The sequence below is a fragment of the Danio aesculapii genome, chromosome 1, assembly GCF_903798145.1.
Source record: "Danio aesculapii chromosome 1, fDanAes4.1, whole genome shotgun sequence".
In the NCBI taxonomy this organism is placed as follows: domain Eukaryota; kingdom Metazoa; phylum Chordata; class Actinopteri; order Cypriniformes; family Danionidae; genus Danio; species Danio aesculapii.
This window is the reverse complement of record NC_079435.1, coordinates 21,416,939-21,429,866: the sequence shown is the minus strand read 5'-3', so window position 1 is coordinate 21,429,866 and position 12,928 is coordinate 21,416,939. Positions and strand designations below refer to the sequence as shown.

The 12,928-nt window shown below is 36.3% G+C and overlaps 1 protein-coding gene across 1 annotated transcript in view; it reads left to right on the top strand.

Annotated features, from left to right (window-relative positions):
• Positions 1-12,928, top strand: part of tenm3 (teneurin transmembrane protein 3) — a 217,033-nt gene that overhangs the window by 137,736 nt on the left and 66,369 nt on the right. Inside the window, 2 exon segments of the mRNA XM_056457389.1 lie at positions 2,271-2,471; positions 6,550-6,735. Coding sequence (XP_056313364.1) covers positions 2,271-2,471; positions 6,550-6,735 — 387 coding nt within the window.

Genomic DNA, 12,928 nt, shown 5'->3' with positions numbered 1-12,928 from the left:
ATTAGTATTGTACAATAAGCATTACTGGCAGTTTATACGTTAGGACAACTTTTTTTTATAATAATTCAGTGATTCCAACAGGTTTGAAATATACTTGCGGTGGTAGCCGAATTGAATCACGCCATTTACCCATGCAGAAATAGTTAACTCTATGTGACAAACAGTACACAATACATATTTTAACAATAATGTTATTTATTATGACACTGTTATACACTGTTTCTTTTCAATGAGTTAAAGTAAAAAAATATATAAATTTCTACTTTTATGCTGATCACTGCTTGCTCATTGCACCCACTTACAGTTAAAATCTGCTTCTCTCTCTTTGAAATTCAAAGCAAACTTGAATGCCAAAGCATTTTAGATATGTATATAAAATAGCCTATGTAATATAGACTAATGACATCATCAAATTATTAAAATATATATCAAATGAGAAATTAATGGGAATAAAAACAGACAATATCTCTAAATATTATAATAATTACAAGATTAAAACCTGTAGATTATTTCAATATGGCATATGCGTTGCTTAACCATTACTAATGGTGTACATATAGGCTATTTTGCAGCCAGTTTAGAATAGTAATTTCATCCTTTCAGAGTATATAGTAAAGTTTTTCTGAGTTATTTAGATTCAAGAATAAATTATTAAATGTTTCTCTCACTCTCGCGACTGTGCAGTCAGCTATGAAGCCATGCAAAAGTAAGCTTAAGTAAAAAGGTCATGCAAAAACGCATACGGTTAACCACAGCTTTAGAAAGCAAAACCGAAAGGGTTGTCATTTTGGCTGTTTGTTGTATTGTACTATTTTATATTTGTTATAATTTTTGCTTTGCTATTATTTTTATTATAATTTGTGGGAGTATTAACAGGTCTCTCACAGACAGAATGAAACGGGTAAACAAGAGGATTTTCCACTACTTAATCGATCATGGATGTTATGATAGGCGCAAACAAAATAGTGTAAAAGGATGATAATAAGAGTAAAAGAAAAATGTGTCACTAAATATACTTGGGCGGCCGTTAATATACCTGTAAAGTCTATGTGTAGGAAGAACTGTAATTATATGATGATGTAGTAGCATTAGTGTCAGTATTTTAAATTCACAATAGTGTTTTTTAGACAGCTCGCATTTACTGTACACTGTAAACCCTAATAAGTTGAGACTACTCGAAACTGATTCCCTCTGTTTATTTGAGTAAAGGGAAATTGACAACTCAGTTAATTCAGTTGACCAAATGTGGTCTCTTTATTGTATTAACTTAAATATTTAGGTACAGATAACTTAAATGTTTAAGTGCAGATAACTTACATGTTTAAGTACAGATAACTTAAATGTTTGCGTACAGATAACTTAAATGTTTATGTAGAGATAACTTAAAATGGCTAATAGAATAAACTGAAAATTTTCAGCTTTTATACTCTTTACTTACTTCTAGGGCCGTTTACATCAAAGTTGATATTTAGATGCACATCTAATTTTTACGAGGTGGGTCATTAACCCAGCGCTCAACCCCTAACCTGGAGGACCATGATATACAGTACACACATTATGGATAATTTAGCTTACTCAGTTCACCTGGAGGAAACCCAGACCAACACGGAGAGAACATGCAAACTTTCACACAGAAATGCCAACTGACCCAGCCGGAACTCGAACCAGCGACCTTCTTGCTATGTGGCAACAGCGCTTACCCACTGCACCACCGTTTTGCCCCTGCGTGTATATCAATTAAGAAAAATGTATATAAGCATTTATACATCTACTTAATAACTTAACTTTACTCTTTCATCAGATGAGTTCAGGTTGTGGCTCTTTCCTGCTGCGCTCCAGCAAAATTCAGCATCACAAGCAAAATGACCACCATGTGTCATATAACATATATCGACCAATTAGTGCGGTTGTCAAGGCAGAATTTCAAGCCCAACCAATCATTTTAAACAGAAACAGGGTAAAAAAAAAATTAAATGTTAAGTTCAGAGAACTTAAAATATTAATAAGTATGTTAAACACACCTGTTTAAGTTTTGATGCCAAAACTTGGTATTTTAAGTAATGTTAAGTTATATTACCTTAATATCTTTAGTAATGACAACAGTGTAGCAGCAATTGACATGTTAATTTCTTTCAGTTTTTGCACAGTTTCTGAAAATTTTCCTTCAAATATAAAAAGAAATAAAAGTCTATTTGAAGTCTTTATGCATGAAGATTGAATTGCGCTAACCTGCTAACTAAGTTTTTCCTTTCTTGTTTAAACATACACAGTGGACTGCCTGGACCCCTCTTGTTCATCTCATGGAGTGTGTATTCACGGAGAATGCCACTGCAATCCAGGCTGGGGCGGCAACAACTGTGAGATCCTGAAAACTATGTGTCCAGACCAATGTTCGGGACATGGAACTTACCAGACAGAGAGCGGCACCTGCACCTGTGATACCAACTGGACCGGACCTGACTGCTCCATCGGTAGCCTCCTTATTCCCACTTTATTAGTTTATCATACTTTATTTTTCACGCTGAATGCCTCCTTATTGTTGTTAAAAGCATTAACAGGCTGTTATTTCAGAATTTCTGTCCTCCCCTCAGTTTAATCTGTCAGCAGACCTTTCAATGGCACGTTTGAGTCAACCTTAAATACACTATCATTATGAAATATCTCTCGGTCCATCAAAAGCTCAGCCGCAGCTGCTGTGGGATGTGTGTGCACGTCTTGTGTTTGTGTGAGAGTGACGATACTGATCTCTGTAATAAGAGCAGTATTGGACTCCTGCTGTTTTAGGACTCACCCATGGTCGGCCTTTTAGTTATACAATGCTATTTTCCCAGCAGCAATCTGTGTCTAATGAAAATACTATTTCACCCAAGAGCCCCACACAGCAATCTCTCTCTCTCTCTCTCTCTCTCTCTCTGATGCTCTCTTTTTCTCTCACTCCTTTTTTCGCTCACTCTGTTTCAATCGAGGAATAACCACCTGACGTCTTTGTAAACCACCACTTCCCTCCCTTCCATTAATTAGCCGTACATCTTCAATTAGTGCGGTGCTAATGAATGAGGTCTGGATGCTCTCCCTCTGTCACATTGATGGCTGCAGCGTTGTGGTAAACTGCAGATAAACGCCTAATGCGTGGGGACAGGTTTTGAACAGACAACAACGCTCCCAAAAGTGCTGATAAATTTAGTATTGCTCCATTGTCATAGATAATGATAGAGTTGGAAGAACAGAGGGCGAGAGGAGGGCAGAAGTGTCAGCAGAAGTGTCATGGCTATTTACATACGTCCCTCTTTTATTATTATTATTATTATTTATTTTATTTTTTTAGGATAGTGCATCTTGGAAATTTAAGCTGCAGTTACTGAAAGTTAAAAAGGGGGGGTTCTAGAATGCTAGGCAAAATGTACATATTTCTTTAGTCAGCACTTTGACACAGAACCAAAAGAATGTGTTCTTTTTTATTCCAGTTAAAAATTCAAATATTAGATTTTATTTCATTTATACTATAGTCACTTTAAATGTGTCTTTAAAACTGTCAATCCTGAAGTAGTTTGTACTATGCACAAACACTTGTATTAAACATGTTTTTCCCTCAAAACAAATCTGAAAAAAAAGCAGTTTGTAACACTTTTATAACATTTCTTAATCACATTTTTTAGTCTTGGTTCATTTATACATATACTCTTACTCTTACATCAGGGATGCTCAACCTTTTTCACTTCAGGGCCCACTTCTTTCTCTAAAATGTTTGTATAATTGGTTATTGTGCCTTCTATTATTTTCTATTATCAGCATTAAAAAATATATATATTTATTTAATTATAAATTAAAACTATATATATATTTGCCAAATTATGTTTAACAGAGCAAGGACATTTTCACAGTATCTCTGATAATATTTTTTCTTCTGAAGAAAGTCTTTTTTTATTTGCTTTATTTCAGATAGAATAAAAGCAGTTTTTAATTTTTTAAAAACTATTTTAAGGTTAAAATTATTAGCCCCTTCAAGCTATATTTTTTTTCGATAGACTACAGAACAAACCATCATTATACAATAACTTGCCTAATTACCCTATCCTGCCTAGTTAACCTAATTAACCTAGTTGAGGCTTTAAATGTCACTTTAAGCTGTATAGAAGTCTTGAAAAATATCTAGTCAAATATTATTTACTGTCATCATGGCAAAGATAAAATAAATTAGTTATTAGAAATGAGTTATTAAAAGTATTATGTTTAGAAATGTGTTGAAAAAATCTTCTCTTCATTGGAAGGGCATCCGATGCATAGAACATATGCTGGATAAGTTGGCGGTTCATTCCGCTGTGGTGACCTCTGATAAATAAAAGGACTACGCCGAAGGAATATTATGAATGAATGAATCTTAATACATTGTGTGAAATATGTAATAATAACACCTTATTAAGGGAACTATTTTTTTCACAAGTACATGTCAACTTACACTAACCATAACCCTCACCCCAACCTAACACAAGTCTACTTATAATCTAATGAGAATTAGTTGCCATGTAGATGCAATGTAACTTAATTCAACAAACGGACCATCAAAATAAAGTGTGACCTTTTCTATTTATTTTTAAATATTATGAAATTAATTACCCATGGCAACTTAAAGGTAAAATAGTTTGGTATATTTATCTCGGCCCACGGCTCTCAATGATATTTGGTTTTAGCCCTTCATACGAAAAAGTTTGGGCAGCCCTGCTATATACAAACCACAACTATCTTACTTACTAATAATTAATCTAGGAGTTTAAGAGAAAATCATTGTCAATAGTGAATGTGTTTCCCATACTAAAGTGTTACACAAAATGTTAATGGTGCCTAATAATTAGTCATAATTTGTTATATAGGTTAAGCTGAGTTATAACAGTTCTATTAAATGGTTATTCTTACAGTAACACACTATTTATTCATTCATATCTCGCCAAGAAGACCAAATTAGCCAGGAATGACCGCTCAGAAAATGAGGTGCATGACAGAGGGACACATTCAGGCACTCGGTCCACACTCTCTGGCATCAACTCCTGCAAAGACAGTAATCCAGATTGATATAGTACAGTTGCAGCAGGCTTACGGCTCGAGCCGTCAGTTTTCCAGAAGCACTTCCAGCAGCTGCTCTCCATCTGTCTGTGTGAACCTTTCCTTGCGCACAACCTCTCTCTCTCTCTCTCTCTCTCTCTCTCTCTTTCAATCACACTCCTGCTCTGCGGATACTGAGTTGAACTTCAGTGGAGACTCGTGGAATAAAAGATAAAACACACACACACATGCGCTGAAGGGGTGCGTCACTCCTGCCCACCTGCAGGAGGCATAATAACAGCACGCAGTAGGGAAGCCAACCACAAACTGGCACTCACCTGACCCGCGGGCTGATGGGAAATTCTTTCTCCATTTCTTCACTTCTGTTTCCTTGTCTCAATACACTTTCACCAGCTCTGGCTGAGTGTCATGTCATGGTTTCACACCTTGTCAGGAAGCACTGCAGAAAGGTGCCTGACGGAAGGAATTTAACAATACCCCATCCCATGATTTGTCTTTATCAGGAAATGTCTTGCTAGCTCTTTGTTTCTTCCATGACAGGGTGTGTCAGACTGCGAGGCTCTGGTGGAATGGTGTGTGGGCTGTTAAACTACAGCTTGCTTTTGCGCCAGTCTGTCTTCATCTACTATTCTGCCAAACCCACACACATCTATATGCGCACATGCATACACAAACTCATATACTCAGTCCAAATCGTTATCAGACACTTTTCACAGATCTCATTCAAAGCGCACCCAATTTTCCCTCAACAGCTTTTGTTGCCAGTTGCATTCACGGCCAGGTATGATAAACATGAAAGTACTTTCTATTGACGAAAACATGCAATTTCTCTATGGACGCTTTTGTCTGTGCAGAATCTGCTTCTGAAAACATGCCAAAAGAGTGCAATCCTGCGAAGAGAAATGCTAATAAAATGCATCCTTGATAGCTTCGATCCCGAAAGCCATTCAAACGCGCTCCTGATGTTTGGCAGACCGCGGAGTGTGTGTAAATTGATTTATTTTGGCTTGATATGTTCACTTCAATCTATGTGGGAGGCCTGTCTTCTGGGTCCGGGTGGAAAGTTCAGCATGTCAATTCACATCCGTGCCTGCGCGCGCTGATGTCTGCTTCCCTTCCCCCAAACCACACACCTTTAGCCAGCACCCCTCCGCCAAAGGCTCTATGACTCCACTGGGTCACATAAGGTCGAGATATGTCACTCTTATGGGGTGTCGATTGAGGTCGGGCGGACCGTCTCCCCTTCGCCACACAGCCTGCTAGACACACCAGGGGTCTCCAGTTATCTATTTCCTGTCATAAGTTTTTTCACACTTAAAGTCAATAACTGCTCTCAGGAATGTAACCTCTGCTCTTGTTGTTTTGAGTAAAGGAGATGCTTGAAATCTGCTACCACCTTGTAGAACACATGACCTTTTACAGTCCTTGGATATGCTTCAGCCGAGAGCCAAAAGTGATTTTAATTTTTTTCTCCTTTGTTTGTGTTTGCAGAGGTGTGTGCAGTGGACTGTGGCTCTCGCGGTGTGTGTATAGGAGGAAGCTGTCGCTGTGAAGAAGGTTGGACCGGTTCAGTGTGCGATCTGAAAGCGTGTCACCCACGCTGCACTGAGCACGGCACCTGCAAAGACGGCAAATGCGAATGCCACCAGGGTTGGACCGGAGAACATTGCACCGTTGGTAAGAGACACAATCAACAGTATGTCAGTATTTACACACAGGCCCTGTTTACACTTGGTATTGAGATGTGCTTTGGTTGATCGGATCACAAGTAGACGAGGAAGGTGCATTCCTGTTTTGTTTTGTTTTCATCCACTTGTAAGGGGATGAAAAAAAGTGTGACATTATCTTGAGCAATTTTTATATGAATGTCAAAGAAGACAACAGAAATATCATAACAAGCAGCATCTTTTATTTATTCTCTACTGGCCTCAATACCAGACATTCCCAAAGTAGGGCCCACCATCCCATCTGAAAAGAGAGAATGATGGGGAAGTGGTTGGGAGCATCATCATTTCCAGTTTAACGTAACCTTTTGTTTCTTTGATTTATTGCTGAGTTTCAGAAAAGCAGACTGAAATTAAATGATTCAATAAATGTTGTAGATGAATGAGAGTTTTAAAATGTTAAATACTGTCAGATAGAGGACAATGCATAAGATATCTGTGAGCAAATCAAGGAGCAGATAGACTAGTGTATTTAGCATTGAACTCCATTGTTTTTACTGTAATAAGTTCATTATTAAAAGATACTGCATTAGTTAATATGATTTAAAGCAACACTTTCTTGTTACTTTTAAATATTACCCAATAAATTGAAATAATGCATGGTTTGGTATATATATTTGGCCCACAACCCACAAAGTTTGCTTTTTGACCCTTTATAAGAAAAAGTTTGAGCACCCCTGCTCAATACTATCCTGAACACTGGGTTTGGGTTGGATTCAGATTCACGACTGATGAGAGAACACCAATATTTTTAAAACCAAACAACAACACGTTGGATTAAATATAAAATGGCATAGAGGAGGTGGTCTTTTTGTGGTTGTTACAATATTGCATTAAACTACATTAACACCTACATGAGAAAAGCAATGATCTTAGTATGTAGTATACATATACACTGAATTAGAATTATATGAACAATTAGTCAGCATATGTTTTTAGTTCGTTAGTAATAAATTAAGTTAATCGTGTTCTAACTTACACCTATATTTTGCATTACATGGCAGGTGCAAATTTGCCCTCAGATGGTCACTACATGGTCAAAACAATACCCTCTTTTGGCTCCTTAATACAAGCATATTTAAGGAGTACTTTCTGTTCCAACCTGACCTGTGTATAAAACTAATTTATGCAGAAATTAAGGCTGGTGGTGTAGAGGAACTTGACTAGATTGCATAAAGCCCAGACTTGAACTCCAATGAACACCTTCGGGATGAATTTGGGAGGCCCCATTTCCCAACATCAGCATCTGACCTTACTGATTTCTCTTGTGTCTGAATGAGAGCAAATCCCACAGCCTTATTCCAGCATCTTGTGGAAACAAATTAAAGACCCAAGAGGTTAAACTAACTTTTTTCATGCCAAAGGTTTTTGAATTTAAACAGCCAACAAGTGTATATGGGTGGTGTTTGGGCATCCACGTCCTATTTTGCTTTATTGTGTATTTGCATAACGCGAGCACTGTTTTTCTTTTTTCTCTCTTTCTCTCTCTCATTATTTCCAGCTGGTGTTGATGCTTTGCTATTTGCTCTGTTATGAAGGTTTAGCTCACTTCTTTGAACTTGTTTTGATTGCGTATTCCCTTTGTCTTTCTGCTTTGCCTCCACCTGCTTTAGCTCTTCCAGCTCAACAGGAAGGGGACTATGAGTGTTTGTTCTGTTTTGTACCTTCCCCTGACCTTTGCTTACTATCAAAGGGTTGACATTTTCATTGCAGTTGATGGCAGGCTTCCACAGGGGAACACTTATTCTAAAAAATCCTGGGGCGGCTAAATGACAGCACTGTCTCCTTTGTTGGTAAAACTCAGTCTGTAGTCTGTAGATTTCGGTGTCATTTAGACTGCTAATTGCAAGATAGTTATGGTATTGTTCTGGTGTAGTACCAAATTGTCTGTTGTTTACTTTTCACGTCTTAACATATCAAGGGAATTAAGGCCAAAAAGCCAAATTAAAATGTAAAATATTATTTAAATATGTCCCTCTGTTCTTGTCTCGAAGTCTACATGCTAGCTTAACCATCAGTCAGTAAATCTGTTCATGTTGTTAGCGTGTTGGCTACATCCTCCACCAGCTCAACTCTCAGCAGGGTACGTCAGCTGCTCCATTACTCAACGCGAGCGATTGAGGTACGTGGCCTCGTTAGCAAGCAGGCCTGTTTCGCCGGGCAGCTTTATGAGAATCTGGCCAGCATTTTGCTATTCGTCTTCCAAATTAGCACGGTTAGCACGTAATTCTGTCATGCTCTTCTGTTCAAGCCAGCCACCCACACAACACACTCTCACCCTGACTCCAAACTTTTCCGAGCTGAAATGCTTGCCGAGTTTGATCACTTAATGACCTTGTTGGTCTAAGTTTAAACATTATAAATGGCCATAAGACTTCCAGAGCCCATATTTTAAATTATATGTCGGTGGCTTTAATGGATTGGTCAATTTGACAGTTTCATTAAAGCTGAAATGTGTTATTTTATGTGCAGTTAACGTCACCAAATGGAACGGCAAACATAATGACTGTTATCAAACAAGTTTGCTGAACACTCAACCCATTTGTTATTGGTCAGCGGAACAAATTGTCCACGGCATTCATTGAGTCAGCGGTGCTGTGTTAGCCTGCTCCAGATGTTCAAGCAAAAAGAACGATGTGTTGATGCTTTTCTGAAAAATCCACTTACACATAATCTCTGTATATTAAGATGTGAAAGGATAAAGTACTTCAACATTGGGGGAAAGTTTAAAAGGTTTATGCTGTATAATGCATTTCTGTGCCAAACACTTTCCAAGTTGCATTTGCTTTATGTGTGGCCTTCTAGAGTTTGGGCGATTGAAAATATCTCTTTAGGCCAAGGTTGATACTTCGTCCCTCTTTGCTGAGTGCATGCATTGCAGGAGGTGGAGGTGTATGTGTGTGTGTTTGAGAGAGAGCACAAGAGGGAGCTAAAAGAATTATGGTACCTCATACATCATATGTGTCAGACTGAGATAAGGGGCCTCTTGGTTCCACATATGAGTGTGTGTATGTGTGTGTGTGCGTATGTGTGTATGTTGCGTGTTTGTGTGTGACCTTCCCTGTCCCTCTACACCCACTCACTCTCATTAGACCTCTTCACAGTAAGTCCACACACACATCCCAGCATTACAACATACTTGCATCATCATTCTTTCACACAAAGACATCTAGACACAGGTACTGTAAGACATCTCTCACACTGACCAGCAGCACCCAGACATTCTCAGAATGTATTTTGTTATAGCATAAAGTCTTGCTCAAACATTTCAAATTTAAGGGTCGTTTAAGTCATAGGTTATACACAATGTGGTGATAGTAGACTCAATTCATGTTTGTCAAAATATGAAACAGATTTCAGTATTTCTGAACCGTATGGACACTTTTTTAAAAGGTTCCGTAGAGTGCATTGATTCAATATGTTGAATTGTAATCTGATATCTACATACTAGGTATGTGGCTTGGATAAACTCCCAAATTCTCCTGAAATGGTTTTATATGCTTATTTATAACCACAGGAATTACCCCTGGAAGGAAAAGCTCAGGTTTGACCTTATTTGGAATGGTTGTGAATATTAATGAGCACTGCTCTTCACAACTCGTGTCCATGACTGCTCCCTCTCTCACTCATTCTAAAATGCACATATGCCAAATAGTCATATTATTTTATTTGACAAAAAATGTTTGAAAAAATAGATGAGAATAGATTTAAGAATAGATGCCCTGTTAACAATCTTTTCTGCTAAATTAATAATCGACTAAATTATAATTATACTCAACAAAAGGGACGTACAGCTATCTATTTAGTGTTGTTTTTTTTTTTAAATTTTAAAAACCTTTTTGACCTTTTTAGTTTCTCTACAGATTTCAAAATAATAGTCCCACATATATAGTGTTTAATAAAAGCTTAGATAAACTTACATTTAAAAATTATAATTGTTCTAATATTGCTAGAAAATGTTGCTGACATTGACGTTTTAATTTTTTAAATCTATCTTTCTATTCTTAAAGATGTCATGTGGACAACTATTTGAATTATAACTATTATTAATTAACTAAAGAACTATTATTTTAATGTCTATAGCTGTTTAATGAAACAAATTTAAATGCACCAAAATATAATAGATATATTCACAGAGAAATATAAAAAAAATAATAATAATTTTCAAAAGGAGGTGTATTTATTTATGCTAAGCACTGTGTGTGTGTACACTTTATTTTACATATGCTTAACATTAGGGTTGCACGATATTGAAAAAAATATTTTTATTGAAATATTTTATTTTTCTGCCATAATAAATGATAAATATTGCGATATGAAAACAGTTTCAGAAAATAGTTTGAATAGCTCTTCTTCGTTTTTTTGGGAGTCAAACAATATTCGGGTAGAGAAATTGAATATTCAAAATGCAAAACATGATTTTCTTACTTTGTTTTGTCTTTTTTCTAGTCTAAATAGAAAAAAAAATCTTAGACCAAATAAAATATTGTTTAGTTTTCACCGTCAGAAGAAATAAGTGTAAAATAAGAGTTTTTTGCTTGTTTTCAGGAATTATCTGCCAATGGAGTACGTGAAATAATCTTGTTTTCACTTTGAAATGTAGATATTTGGGCTAGAAACAAGACAAAAATTCTAAGGAAGACATGTTTTTTGGGGGGGTTTTTTGCAAATCATGTAAATTCTATATAAATACAGTGATTAAATATAATTTACAACTATAACAACTATAATTGACCAGGCTGGACATTGACTGGACATAGCATAGTTTATGATGTGTGACTACTGCGGATGGGCACATTGCAATATCAATGCTGAAACGATATATTGTGCAGCCCTTAACATCACAACAAACTGGGTGAAATAGAAAATGCTGTGATTACAGATTGAACTGATTTAAGAAACGGAATCAATCTCTCATTCTGTTTTTCACAGTATTAGTATAAATCTATTACAGCATTTCTCATTCACACCATCTTTGAAACCAGGAAAGATCATAAAACTAGTTTAATGGCATGCTCTACAGGAAACTTAATGCCCATTTAAAAAGCTCATTTATATCGCAATATCCACAATCTTGCTTAATATTATATCCTCAGCGAAATATTATTCTATATATCTTTCAGCCCTAATCCTAACTGTGCATTAATGGCCGTAATGTGAACTTATCCAGACAGTATAGCAGATATTTAAAAGAGACGACTGTTTGATTTAGCTTACAGTGTGACACAGATCTGTTTATTCATTTGGAAATGATCGGGGAGCTTCAGGAGAAGGGGAGAAGGAGAGCAGGAGTGTGAAATATTTTTCACGACACATACGCCCAGAACACACTTTCTGCCAACTTTCTGCACTTTCTCTTGTCGGAGGATAAGATGCTCTTTTCAAATAGCCGGTTATTTCAGGAGTTGTTTAGCATTATTAGCAGGAACTGGAAAGCATGCTCCTGTTGGTGGGTAGAGCTATGTTCAGTAGTTTTTGCTGTTTGCACCCTACAGCTAAATATACAGCAATGAGCCAAATGTAGTGTAGATCAGAATCGGTGATCATGATGCAAAAATCTGAATTTTCATACACAGACACACTTGAATATGTGGTTTATGAGACATAGTTGTAATTTATATCATATTGTAAATAAAATGCTTATTATATGGCCTTAAGATTGAACATACCCCTAAACCCAACCCTCATTGGAACCTGTGGCAAAATTTGAAAGTAATAAGATCTCGTTAAGTATAAGTACAGCATGACACCTACTGTAGGTCATACCCATGTCATTATACAATTGTGTGTCCTCGTAAACCACATAACCAAGCACACATATAAATCGATATGGAAAAAAAAATAAGAGACTACTGGAAAATTCTGTTGAATGAAATTTTTCAATTAAATTTAATGGATTATGGGGATTCATTAGGAATTCAATGTATTTCACAAAATATAGATTTTTTTAAAACCCTTTTGAAGTTAAATGTTAAAAATTGATATAAATCTTTTATGCAAAAAATAGACATTTATATAATAATATTACTTCTTTTTTTATTAGCAATTTATAAAAGAAAAGAGAAAATCTGTATATGGAAATCTTTTTTATTTTAAATTTAAAAGAAATGCCATTAGTGTCTAAAAGAATAAAACAAACATATGTT